This window comes from Mycteria americana, unplaced genomic scaffold, assembly GCF_035582795.1.
Source record: "Mycteria americana isolate JAX WOST 10 ecotype Jacksonville Zoo and Gardens unplaced genomic scaffold, USCA_MyAme_1.0 Scaffold_53, whole genome shotgun sequence".
Lineage (NCBI taxonomy): Eukaryota > Metazoa > Chordata > Aves > Ciconiiformes > Ciconiidae > Mycteria > Mycteria americana.
In genome coordinates, this window is record NW_027445639.1 from 186,646 (window position 1) to 200,063 (window position 13,418).

The window sequence follows — 13,418 nt, forward strand, 5'->3', positions numbered from 1 at the left end:
AAGCCCTCTTCACCAGCTTGGCAAGCCTATGACCAAAGATACTCTTCCCCTTCTTTGACAGATGGACCCCATCAGCCCAACGCTCAGGCTTAGCCAGTCTACAGCCAGCCCCAACAGCTACCACAGGAGAGAAGTGTCCCAATAATTACCTGCAGTCTGTCCACAGGATTAAGGAGCACAATTTTAAAAAGTATTTTAGATGCCTAAAGATGGAAACAAGTCATTTGGGATTGAGAGACCTGCTTAAGCAAATCTAGGGTTCCGCAATCATTAATACCATACCCATGCACTACTGAATCATGTTAATTAGATTCAAGTCAGCCTTGGGCAATCGTAAGTCTACTGACCAAGCCAGGAGATGTGATCTTAAGTTTATATTGGTGCACAGAAAACATCTGATCCTTCTTAGCACTGTAATGACAGAGAAAGCAGCAGTATCAACTGATCTGCTTCCATGCCTCCACTGCAAAGAGTGTTGTTGCTCACCCTGCTTCTGGCTACTGCTATCCAAGTCTTCCTGTGTGCCAGCACATGCAGCTTACCAATCCCCAAGGAAGGAGATGTTCTACAATACTGTTTTTCAGGGACTTCAGCTCCCTAACGCAGCTGACACATGACCACATGACTGCTCCAGTTCTGGTGTCGGCACGCAGGAGGAGAACATGCAGACAGGGGGAACTGATCCCTTTTGACAGCAACGTGGAATTAGATCAGCTCCAGCTAACTGTGACACCCACCTCCAGACTGATGATAGCTGATCTGGCATGAAGTCTACCTTCAAAAAGGGTCGGTGCTTTGTGACCGCTGCTTTTTTTGATCTTTCGAACTCTAAAGCTGGATGTCTATAATATCCAAACCACAGCCTTTGACTTTTAATATACTGAGAGGTTACAGAGATTCAACTACATGCCTTGCTCTATGCTTATCTGCTTACACATCTGTGAAAAACAAACTCTCACCAAGGAACTAGGCTAAAAACATCTAAGAGAACTACAGCTGGGTGTTGTTTTGTTTGTTTGTTTTTTGTTCGGGGGGGGGGGGGGGGGGGCTGTTTGTTTGCGGTTGTTTTGCTTCTCTTGCTTTTCAGACCTCCTGAAAGGCTGAGAAAGGAAGAAGGGGAGAGTAGCATGGTGCTAATCTGGAACATCGTATCTTTGGTTCTAGTCCTTGCTCTGCCACAGGTTTACTGTGCAACAGTGAGAAAGTTAAATACAAACAGATTTCCCAGAGCAGAAAGCAAAGTTCTCCCTTGAAATCTGAAAGTCTAGATATACTGAAATGTGTCACTTCAAGGAACAGCATGCTCCTGGGCTGCAGATTAACTATGTCAGCTGCACCGCCTCTTAGTTTTCAGAAGTCTAAAAACGGCTATGTTTGTTCAGGCCCAGATACGTAAGTGTGATACCACCACCATTCTTCTACAAGCCCTGCCAACTCCCCACTCACAACCACAGCAGACAGGAAACACCACTGCTCCTAGCCTGACTCCTGCCCACCCAGAGAGACACTGGGGAAGTTGCCTGACACCACTGCCTCCCCTCAGAGAGGGGCTCAGCAGCATGCACACTTGGCAATAACTGGGGTACATTAGTGGCTGGAAGACAATTCACCGACCGTCAGCAACTGACAGCCTCTGCACGCAACACTGGAGAAGCACATGTGTTAGGTGGGGCCAGCCCCCGCACAGGCCTCGTGCTGCCTGGCATCTGGGGTCCAGTGCATGCGCAGGGGTTTAGTAGAATGCAGGTGGCCTTAACTGCGTGATTGCATGCCACACACAGCATGCCGTGGGACTGCTTGCCTTGGAGTAAAGGTTGGTCTTCAGCACTCCCCCCCTGCCATAGCCCAGGGGCGGGCCCCCCAGGCAAGCCTTGCCTGCTGCTTTCCCCTTGCGGTTAGCCACCACAAAGGGGTTCTCACTGAAGAGGATCGGCTGAGAGTCGATCATACACTCTTGCTCTGGCGTCTTTGGCATCTGGTCCTGGGACAAGGGGCAACCCGTGGGATCCTGCTTGTCTAGCTGGGGCTTTTCTGCCCCACTCGTGCACTTGTCAGGTGATGCAGGGTCCTGAGGAAGGCCAGCCACGCTTCTGATGATCGGGCCTGCAGCTGTTTCTGGGTATGAATCCCGGCTGTCCTGTGCCACTGGCAGAGACAGCATAGCGCAGTCGCCCTCCATTCTGGAGCTGGCCTTATTATACTGAACAAGCTGAGAGGAAAACAAAAGGATCAGAAAGAAATAAGGAGAACAGAGTAAAGGAGAGGAGGGAGAAAATACAGAGAAGCTGCTGATGCTGAAGGACAGGGGAGAGAAGAATTCCAGTACTAATGCCCACACAACCATCCCTTCCCTCTCTTCTACTCTACCACCAATCTTGTGGTCCCGAATGCTGCTTCCAAGAGAGGACCTTGCTGTCAGCATGCAATACATACACCAAGTAGTTGACAGGCAGGAACACGCTCCCTCCACTTTTGCAGCTCTCATACACATTCCAGCCTGCACTTCAGCAGCTCACCAGTAACGTTGCTGCTCTCTAGCAAAATTGATTGCCAAAACCTGCACAAACACACATCCTCTCCCATCTCACTGCAGCACATCCTCAATTCAACTCCACCATCACATGGCCAAACATCAACTGTCTCACCCCAGCATACTTTCAAATATGTCAGCACTATCACGCAGAATGAAACCTCTCGCCTCACTCCAATGCATTTCCATACAGCTACACAGTTATCCCCATATCATCTACCCCATGCATTTCCATCACACCTGCACAGGCAAGCATGCTTTTATGGCCCCACGTCATCAAAATACACACCAACAAGTAACAGAGAGCTAAATAACAGCTAACAGAGCACAGATCCCTTTGAGCACTCTTACTGAAGGCAGGACTGAAACAGAGCTCCAGTTCTGCCTAGGCTCAACTGTACCCATCCAAGATGAAGCACTGACCTTTCCTCTTTTAATACTATAAAAGAGTTTGTTACCCCAGCCAAAGCCTTCTTCAGGGAAGCAGAGATAATCCGAGAGCAATGATCAAATCTCCTTCTATCCAAGTGCCTGCCAGGGAGCAGAAAGATCTCTTCTACTCAGAGCACATTCTCCAACTCCTGTGTCATGGCAGCATTCACAAAAATAGCTCTCAAGGGCTGGGTGGGCTGGTGACTACAATGGCAGCTGAGAGGCTCAGGAATTTCTGAGGCCCTCCCCTAACCCCTCAACCCCAACCCAATCTAAAGCAGTGGTTGGCAGAGCCCTGGCTCATATCATATTTCTTTAGACAGTGAAGCCTGTGCTACCCTTAGAAATTTTGCTATTGTAGCTATGTGACTTTCCAATGTAAAAAAAACGCTACCAAAAGAACCCAAGCAAAAAACCCTCAAATTCCAACCTTCTTTTCCCAGAGTGCCATAAACTACACTAGCAAGACCTCTAGTACACATAAAGTTATGCCAGACAAAAAGTACTTTCAGGAACATTATTTGTTCATTGGGGAAGATGTAGTGAAAACACTGCCAGCAATCCACCACTGCAAAGTGGGTTTGTCGGTCCTACAGCCAGGCCCCTCCGACACCACTGCTGCTTTCCCTTGCCAAGCAGAAGAGCACAAACACTGACCAACCCGGATTCCAGGTGAATCCCACCACCAAGGCCTACTTTGCTTCGCACAAAGGGAAAAAGTAAACAACACTTTTAGGGCACTGTGGAGATGGGCATCTCACCAAGACTGCATGAAGTCTGATAGTCCATGAGGAGCCTCAGTCCCTGTTTTGTTCATGGACATGACTGGAACTGAGCTTCATCTACCCCTCGCTTTGATCTCCAGAGCTTCTGCTGCAGCTGGGCAGGATGCCTCGCTCCCTCTGCTTCACAGTGGGCTATTTTTATCAGACAAGCAACAATTTCTATTTTGGGTAAGCAAAGATTTTGGCAATGCAGTGTGCTTTTCCCAGCCTTGCCTCTGTCACTCCCCAGTCTAGCAGACAGGACAATCATGTTTTACCCTGCATCCTCCAAGACAAATATAGAAGAAATGCATTTGCAGTTCTGATCCATCACTTTGCCCCAGACACTGAAACAAATCTAATTTTAAATCTAATGAACAAGTACAGAGAAAGAATCAATGGCTAAAAATTGAAGAGAAATAGATTCAGACTAGAAAGTACAGATTGTTAATTAACTAACCATGGTGACACGCTACTGAGAGATGTAAAGTCTTCTCCATTTCTTATAGTCCAGAAAGCAAAACTAGATTTTAAATGTTCTGCTGTGGCTAGATGCAGTCATTCATGGGTATGGTTTTCAAGCCTGTACTACGAAGAAGACAGAGACTATAATAGCTCTTTTATTACTGTGATGGCAATACCTAGTCATTGTAGCGCACTGGGTACTCTGCAGGCATCAAGTTACATCAAGCCGGAGGGCATCGCTGAGACGAGCATTCTCATGCAGCTTTCAACTGGAATTTTTCAGTTGGGGTTTTAAAAGTTTACAAACAGGCTTGCATCTCAGTAAGCCTTTGTTAAATCTGGCTCACAAAGGACCAACACACAGCAATACAGATTAATCCAAGATACACAACCATCTGCCCCCTTCTTTAGGGGCAAATCTTGGGGAATCCTCATGACAACTTCTACCCACAATCTACAGCAGTCACGACAGAGGTCCGCACCTCCTGTTCAACAGTGTGAAGAACAGCAGGGAACTATATGGCAACAAAAGACATGTAGACACTGTTTAGAGCAGAATGTACGTGGTGAGAAAGTTGGCCTAGAGACAGGAAGAAAGAGAAAAATACTATGGGAACTGGGCAATAGCATTAGTCATCTTAATCCAGTCAGACTGTCTGGAGATAGACAACCTGTTTGGCCCTGTCTGAGTCTTACAGGCAGTCACCAAATAGGCTAGGTGCAGCTCCTGAAGGAACGCCAGAACCTTGCTGTCCTTGAAGCCCATATCTCCCTGTATTCACAATCTAGGCAGACATATTTTTTCAGAGCAAAGACAGGGCTGGGCAAATGACAGCTGGAAAAAGATAAACGTGGGCACCAATTGGCCCTGAAATGGGACATTTGTAGATGCCGCCCATACACCCCGGCATTCCAGCGTGTTCAGCCTCACATTCCAGTGCCAGGCGTTCCTGGGCTGACATGGACTGCTAAGGCACAAGTTCCCAAATGCTGCTCTGCTCTGGACGACACTAGGGCTGTCCAGCAAAGAGGCAGCTGCTTGCATGGCGCTGGCTCTCCCCTTGTTTCCAGCTACTAAGTTACACTAAGAGGTGCTAAAAATACATTAAACCTTTTCCTGATAACACTTTTCTGTGTGAACAGCCAGGAGAGAAAACCCAAAAGCTGGGGAGTATGGAGAAGAACAAAATGAGACAAAGCTGGAGACAAAGCAGTGCTCTAATCAGTGTGAAAGCAAAAAAGCAAGACGGCCTGAAGTCAACAACAGGATAGATTAATAGGAGAGGAGACCTGTCTGGATGGAATGAGATGGAGACAGTAAAGGTAAAAGAGATGATCCTGAAACAATAGAATGGGAATGCAGAATCTGATGATGACAGCAAAGGGTGGTCTTGCTGCAATAGGAGGAAAGGAATGGAGGTGAAGACTGAGGATGTATGTGAAGGAGCAGGCAGAAACCCAGTGGAATAGGTATGGTGCAGGGAAGAGAAAATGTGACCAAAGGAAGCAAAGATGGAGAGGTGAGGTGAGATTTTAAACGACAAAGAAGAGACAGATTACTTTGTAATCCATGAAGTTTGTGAAACCTGGATTTTCTCTTGGCCGAGCTACATATCAGGGACTGAAATGCACGTCACAGGGGCAGGATTATCCCAGGCTGTATCCGGGCTAAGTCATGATATGCAATCACTGCCACTTTGCCTTTTGCAGTCCTAGATGGATCTTGACTTTCTTTTAATACTTTTGGTATCAGCACCCTGCATCCCTCCTCCTTTCTAAACACCATCCCACAATGAATTTACAACTAAGCTGTGCACACAACGTTGTCATCTTCTGTGTCAGGAAGAAACTTCCCCTCCCTCCTCTGCAGCTTTCAGTAGTTGCTTCCTTCCATGATAAATCCCCTGCACTCTCCCATTCATATGTATCACCTGCTGGGCTGTTCTTTGTGCCTTGTTCAAGACACTTCCTTTTGTGTCTCAGCAATTACACAGGCCATTTTCCTTTCCAAAATGGAAAGCAACCTGGCTCTCTGCCCTCCTCATTTTCTTATTCTAATCTTTCTTTTGTGGCTAACTCCTGTTTCAGTCAGTGTCAAAGTCTACCACAGTTCTGCTTCCCAGTTTTCCTCTGCAGAGAGTACTGTCATCTCTCACACCAGGGCACAAATAGAGGGCAGGTAACAGAACGACCATGGCTTCCCCCACACAGGGACCCACATCTCAGCAGCCCCTCACTTACAGTGCGATTGACTCTCTGTAAGCCACTGCTGGGCAAAGCAGCCAGGGTCCGATAGTCCAGTCTCAAAGGTTCACTGGTGATATTCTGGAGAGGGGCAAGGGGGGGAGCAAAAAAAACACAAACACCAGGAAGAGATCAGGCCAGAAGTCAACTAAATCAACTAGAAAGAGCAATTAAAAGGAAACCAACCCTAGTAATAACCAAGGCCTTATCTCCAAACTCTGCAGAAAGTTCCCATTGCCTGGAAATGAACCTGGCATTGTTCCAAACACAACCATTGAGACCCATGACAGAAGCTGGGCTTGAGAAATACTGCAGAGAACATGTCGATCTTGGCCCTTGGTCACCACTGGTGCACAGATCCCCACCATTCCTCCTGCCCCCACATGCACACGTCCACGCCCTTATAGGGGGAGAGGAGAATGTGACATACATACCGGTTTTCTCCAAATAGCATCCAGAAAGGCTTCCAGTCTGGATTTGGAGACATCTGAGAGTGCAAACCTACAATTCCTCTACAATATCTTCTCTCAACCTTAACTCACACTCATTGTATAATTTTGTTTGATTTCGCTTTCCATTTGCATTTGTCTGCCTTTCTAATTCTAGCCATTGTTTTTCACCATTTCTTCCTCAATCACATTACAGATTTCTTAATTTCTGATATCTTCTCTTATACCCAAAAGTCAAGTCTTTTGACGGGGGGGAGTGGAGAACAGAAGTTATGGGGAATGAGCACTTTTAGAGATTTCTCTGGCCTTCAAGTCCAGTTGCAGCCCTTTTCTGCGACTCTCCAACCCTCCCACCGTGCTCCTCACCTCTGCCTCCTCCTCAAGTTGTTGTGTGGCTGCCTCCCGCTCCCTACGCATCCACTCCTTCCATGAGACAGGACAGAGTCAGAGCAGCATCCCAGCAGCACAGGCAAAGAGAGAGGGAAAGAGGTCAGCACCATGCTGGGCAGTAACTCCAGAGGGGGGGGACAGAGGAGCATGACAGCGCTGGCGCCAGGAGAGGGCGAGCAGAAACCCAGCACAAGCGTTGGGCCCAGGGAAAGAGGAGCTGGCATTCTGCATGAGCTCAGTTATCACCAGCAAAACAGACGGGAACAGACACCCCATACAACACAAGCCGGGGTGTCACCAGATGAGGGGAAGAGAACAGATGTCTCTAAGATCCTTAGCAGGGTCAATCCTGGGGAAAAGTGAAGGGAGCTAAAGCCCCCCTGGTAAGCACAAGCTACGCCATCACCAAGGGAAAGGAGAAGATTGCTTATTGCTAGAAGAGACATCTTGACAGAGCACAGACTGGAGAGGCTGGAAGGGAATGGAAAAACAAATCTGCAGAGCACAGGCCTAGTTGTCACTAAGGAAAAAGACCTAAAAAAATTACATGCTTGTTAATAGCATCACAGCCAAAAGACTTTATATAGAGACAGAAATTGTATAAGCATAAGGCAGGGCTTCAAATCAGCTGGGCAGCTCTCACTCATTCAGCACAGCACAGGAATATTATGAGTGACCAGTGACTAATCTCACAAGCCCCAGCTACAGGCTTGCTTCCAAGCTGCAAGAGGAAGGTAGTAATATGTTACTTGTCTTAAAGAATGATTTCTGTGCATTTATACTTTTGCGACTTTTTGCCCAGCACCTATGCTGCAGAGCGAGGGCTGTGGACAAAAGCAGCATCATTCTTCTGTTCTATTGCGTATAGCAACCCTCCTGACTGCGCCTCCCAAGCAGCAGCAGCCAGATGGTCCAGAAGTCCCAAGACTGTCAGGATGGGAGGTGGAAGGCATTTGAGAAATACAGAGGGAGCTAACTGAAAATTCTGATAAGAACCTAAGCCCTTCTCTTCAAAAGCTTCTGTGCATTACTACTAGCAAATAATCAGTGTCCCATATCACACTGCCAATCTCCAGACAATAATGAGCCACATGAGAAGACACTAACGCTCTGGAGGATCACAAGACCCAAAGGGATATTTAGGCTAAAGTCTATTCTGAATCTGGTTATGCTTATTTTGGACAACTGTTATCTGTAAGGTGAGTGTTCAAGCTGACAGTAATCTTGTATGTGATCCTTCTCTGAGGTCTTAAGCTGAAGAGAGACAAGAGCACCAGCCAGCCCAGATGGAGCTGTGGAATGTTCAAAGTTCATCTCTGACAACATCTGGGGAGCCTGGGAAGGCTCTGGATTAAGACTAGAAAAATAACTACAGCTACAGAGTTGGAACAGAGGAATGCACCATGAATCAATCCATGGAGATTTGGAGTTACTAATATTGCTATTAGAAACCGAATTGTCAAAGAACTGAACTTGAGAGATGTATGCAGTGAGTGCAACAGTGGTATCTGAAAACCTCTACAGGACTAACAGTGAATATAGCAAAGCCAAAATTCTTCCCATTTCTTCAGTTCACAACCTTACTGTAAGTAGACACGTTTGATGTCTATCACTCTTGTGCAAAAGTGAACAGGAAACACTGAAGTATTAGGGGAAAGGTCCAAAAATGATGACACAAATAGTATTACTGAGGATCTGGCACTGAGGTGGGAACTTGCTACAGCATTACAATGGCTACCATACAGTGCTGGCTCCATCACTGGTATAAATTTAATCAAAACCAGTACTAGAGACAGAATCCCAGTTTCAAGGTCACGCTAAAAGGCAACTGCAGAAAAACGTGTCTTTGCTCTTGGGTCTCAGGCCATGGATCCCAAGATGTCAGGGGAGTCTGGAGCATCCACTGTTACCTCCTCCTAGTACCCTAATGGAAGGGGCACCAAAAAATATGAAATCTTTTAAAGGCACAGGCAATTCTGGAGGGGAGTCTTGGTCTCTGCTGATCACCAGGCTACAGGCATACTTCTGAGCTCTTCAGAGGTTGGGACAGACATCGTAATGATACTAGGCTACACTACAGTGAGAGAGAAGGCAGTATATGGGAATATAGACTTTAGAATTCCTTAAATACGTGTCACTGCAACCTCAGAATATTGCTTTAAAATCTATCAAAAGTAAAACATCCAAGAAATATGAACCATGATTACTGTATATTGTTCAGCTTCCAAGAAGAATAATGATACTTGCTATAAGATGCCCACCAGCAATATTTTGAAATATTGCTGGTGGCTGAATGGTTAGTTATTGCTAAGTTCTTTTCTTTTAAATTAATCATTTTAGTAAAATTTCAAGTTCAAGTTTTCCATAAAAAGCTATCATAATACCATCAGCACTTTCTTAAATGAGATATGGCCAAGGCTACATCATCAATTGTAAGGGTTCTTCTGGTTTTTTTGACAAAGTCTCTGGGGTATTTTTAAGTAATCTCAGCATAAATTTTGGAAAAGCCTTTATCTACCTAAGACTGAACTAATGCAACCTGCTCAGACAGAGCAGCATGGTTTTGGGGCCAGATGTGCTCTTGGTTTATCCAGAGGTGTTAGAAATGCTGATAATGACTCATAGTACCTGAAGTCTCCTACAGAGTATTCAAATCCATATGCTACCAACATAAAACTGGTAGGAATACCCTTTGCTTAACAGTAACACTACGAAATCAGGTTTTCTGAAACCACAACAAACTACTCTCAGTTCCTTCCTAGGGAAGGAACAAGACTTTTTACGGGAAAAACCTAAATCTGCTCTGCTCTGAGTTGAACCAAGTGACCTGTAGAGGTCCCTTCCTACTCAAATTATTCATAGAATCAGAGAATCATAGCATAGTTTGGGTTGGAAGGGACCTTTAAAGGTCATCTAGTCCAACCCCCCTGCAATGGGCAGGGGCATGTTCAACTAGATCTGGTTGAAGATTATTCTATAAGGTCATTCCACTGGAAGAATTCCCATCTAAGTATAGATCTCAAACACCACCAGAACACCTTGCAGATACTTAGGACAGAAATCCCTTGTCTTATTCCTGCACATGCTGACATCAATCTAGGCTGTAGGCCAACAAAGATAAAGCAAAGCTTCCAAAGGGAGTCTGCAACACACTGAGCCCCTTTTGTCTCTCTACCCCAGTCTTTCTTAAAATCATACGCTGCATAGCCCATTGCAGTCACTGACAGAAGGCAGAGTAGGATTATATAAATATGAAATATATATATGTCTATTTAATGATTACACATATCGCATGCCTGAAAGGTCATATGGCCATTTTCTTGTTCATTGCTCTGTCCTCTTACAGTCTCTGCCATTGTCTATACAACATCTTGACTGTTTTTCCTAAAACAAGTAAAATCTCAAGTGTTAAGTAAATGATAAAGATCACCTCCATCTAGAATTGCCAACTACACTCTTGTGGGGTAGCAAATGTAAAAAAAGCTGAGTGATTACAACTACAGAGAGAACCTAGAGAAATATTAGGTGTATCTAAACTGGAAACCTGAAGAAACTCCTGCATAAGTACACATACTTATCTATCAGGAGAGCAGATTCCTAACTGACAATACCGAAGAATTCAATTTTCCCTCATCTTCCAAAAGAATCTGACTGAACAAATTACAGTTTTAAGAGGGATAACTAGAAAACCCAAGTCCTCGAGGGGCTTGACTCTGCTAATCTATTTCTGTGAAAGGCTGAAGTAGTGGGCAGAAATACAAAATTCTCATAATGAATCAGAAAAATGATCATGCAAACTGAGGAGCACAAACTTGTGATTGATTAACAGCACCACTTCTTCAATTCAGGGCAACTTTGAGCTGTGTGTTCTCATCTTTGCTCATAAAAGCTCTGTCAGGTCATGGAGTGCTGTACAGAGAGAACTGATTAAATGTGGGACTTCCAAGCTAATAGGCCATTTTTCTCAAAGTTGCAGCTAGGCCAGAAAGTACCAGCAGGTAACAAAGATGAACTCTGTAAATAACAGAAGAGTACCACCAAAGAGGTACATAGGAAGGTATGGCAAAGCCAAAAATCAGCTAGAGTAACTGAGCGGTGCACTACGAAGACAGAAGGCCCAAAGCCCCCCATGGCATTAACAACTGGGTAGAGATAATCTGTGGCACTTTCCTTAGGGCTCACAGGCTTGGCAGAACCGCTGCCAAGAACAGATTCTGCTACATGAAAAATCTCTCACCACTTTCTCCATTTCTTCTCTCTCCCACTGAGTTGCTTCTCTCACCATTTCCATCTCCTAGGAGAGACCAAAGTTAGAGCCACTTCACCCAGTGCTCTCTCCCCACTCAGAGCACCTGTAACCTTACGAAGATTTCAGAGTCCCGTCCTAGCGCATTCCTGATGAAAGTGCTGGGACCTGCTGATCCCATAAAAAAGGAAGTCCACTACCCATTATGTTGCAGATTCCATGCACCAAGGGAGACACTAGAGATTTTCAGAAACTTTTTCCACTCCATAACATTCTCCCAGTTGTAGCCAGAATACCCACCTTCTGTAGGATCTCCAGTTCTTCGGGGCTTAAATCCCGGTCAATAGAAGAGATACTTTCCAGGCTATTCTTGCGCCCAATACCAGCAGCAAAAGGGTTTGCAATAATTCCTGGGGACATCTACAAAGCAAAAAGGCAATAAAACACAGCGGAAGCCCACAGTGTGCCATACAAAAAAATCCATATCCTGGGCTCCCAGATACAGTGTACCAAGATGATCCTAGGCAAGTCAGAACTCTTTCACAACTTGAAACCTTATTTCAGCTGTCAATTACACAAGGAACTTGAGGTCTAAGAAAGATGAATTTAAACTGAAACAGGTACGGAAAGGGGATAAGGTGACCAGGGATTGGGTACATATTCTAGTGGAGAATAGAAAAGCTTACTTGCTAAGCCTTGAAAAAAGAAAGCTGAGAAGGCACAGGATTGCTATGGGTAAGTGTTTCCCTGTGAGGAAAGGCAACCACCAATAAACAGACAGACAATTTACTTTAAATATAACACTGGCACAAGAAAAAAATAGGCATAAATAGCCTGGAGAAGATTAGCTTGAAAACTACATTTCTAACCAGTGCAGTGATATTGTGAAACACTTCTGTAATCAGCAGAAGAGAGACAGTCTTTAGAGACTACTGCTTTTATGAACTGGCAATCACCTCCGGTTCATATAGCAGGAGACCAGACTTTGAAATCTGGGACCTCAAAAAAACAATCTACAGAAAAAGGTTGGAAAAATTCAGCAATCTTCTATGAAGAAAGAGGTGGGATCCTTGTGGTACTGGACACTACGAGGGCACCCTGCACTTCAGTTCTCACCTCAATGGCAGCTGCAGCCTTGGGATCAAAGCCATCGCACACTAGCACAAGGAGGGCATCACCCACACTTCGGAGTATCTGTACTGCTTCTGTATGCGTCATTCCCAGCAAACTCTGATGATTCACCTCCAGGATCCGCATTCCTACCTTCAGACGGCCATCCCGGGCCGCAGCCCCAGAGGAGCTCACCTATAACAAATGAGAGGAATCAAGATCTCACCTAAGGAGGTAAGAGAAGATTAGAGAGCATGGGGACCATCAGGAAGAAGGGATGAGAGAGGACAGCATACAAAGGAAACAGGGATAAAAGGCTGCAACTACATGTCAGGGAAAGCATCTGGTAGTACTTATATATGCTTACGGAGAGGGTAGAAAAGGAGGAACGTGTACAGTTTGGTAGAGGAAACAGGTGTGGAAGAAATCTCTTATGGGAGATAAAAAGAATCTTTATTTGAAATGTGTTGTCCCAAGGAAAGAAACTGCTTTTGTTTTGTCAATGAAGCAGGTGAGAAAGAAAGCTCTCGCATCTATGATTTATCCTCACAGAAAGGAAAGTGTAATAATTTTTTGTTTTGGGAGAGAGACAGAAAATGCAAGCATAGGGATAATTTTTGTGGATAAAGATAAATGAGGCAAAAGACTTTTCACTGTCTTTGTGGTAGAGACAGGCATAACAAATTACGCATGTCTGTCATTTTCCATCCTCTCTTTCAGAGAAATAACATGTAACTCCTATTTTCTTTCCTCAGCAAGTCACAAGAACTCATACTTGCCTCATGTAC

General features: G+C 45.1%; 1 protein-coding gene across 45 annotated transcripts in view; it reads right to left on the minus strand.

The window, feature by feature from the left end:
- Positions 1-13,418, minus strand: part of SCRIB (scribble planar cell polarity protein) — a 123,726-nt gene that overhangs the window by 37,747 nt on the left and 72,561 nt on the right. For 12 of the 45 annotated variants that reach the window (XM_075490345.1, XM_075490324.1, XM_075490333.1 and 9 more), the window contains exons 25-29: positions 12,637-12,825; positions 11,821-11,940; positions 11,512-11,568; positions 7,251-7,307; positions 6,433-6,516 (exon numbers count right to left, since the gene is read on the minus strand). In XM_075490345.1, coding sequence (XP_075346460.1) covers positions 6,433-6,516; positions 7,251-7,307; positions 11,512-11,568; positions 11,821-11,940; positions 12,637-12,825 — 507 coding nt within the window. Of the gene's footprint in view, positions 1-1,801; positions 2,210-6,432; positions 6,517-7,250; positions 7,308-11,511; positions 11,569-11,820; positions 11,941-12,636; positions 12,826-13,418 lie in introns of all 45 variants that reach the window. The other 33 variants (XM_075490309.1, XM_075490305.1, XM_075490303.1 and 30 more) reach the window with 7 other exon arrangements.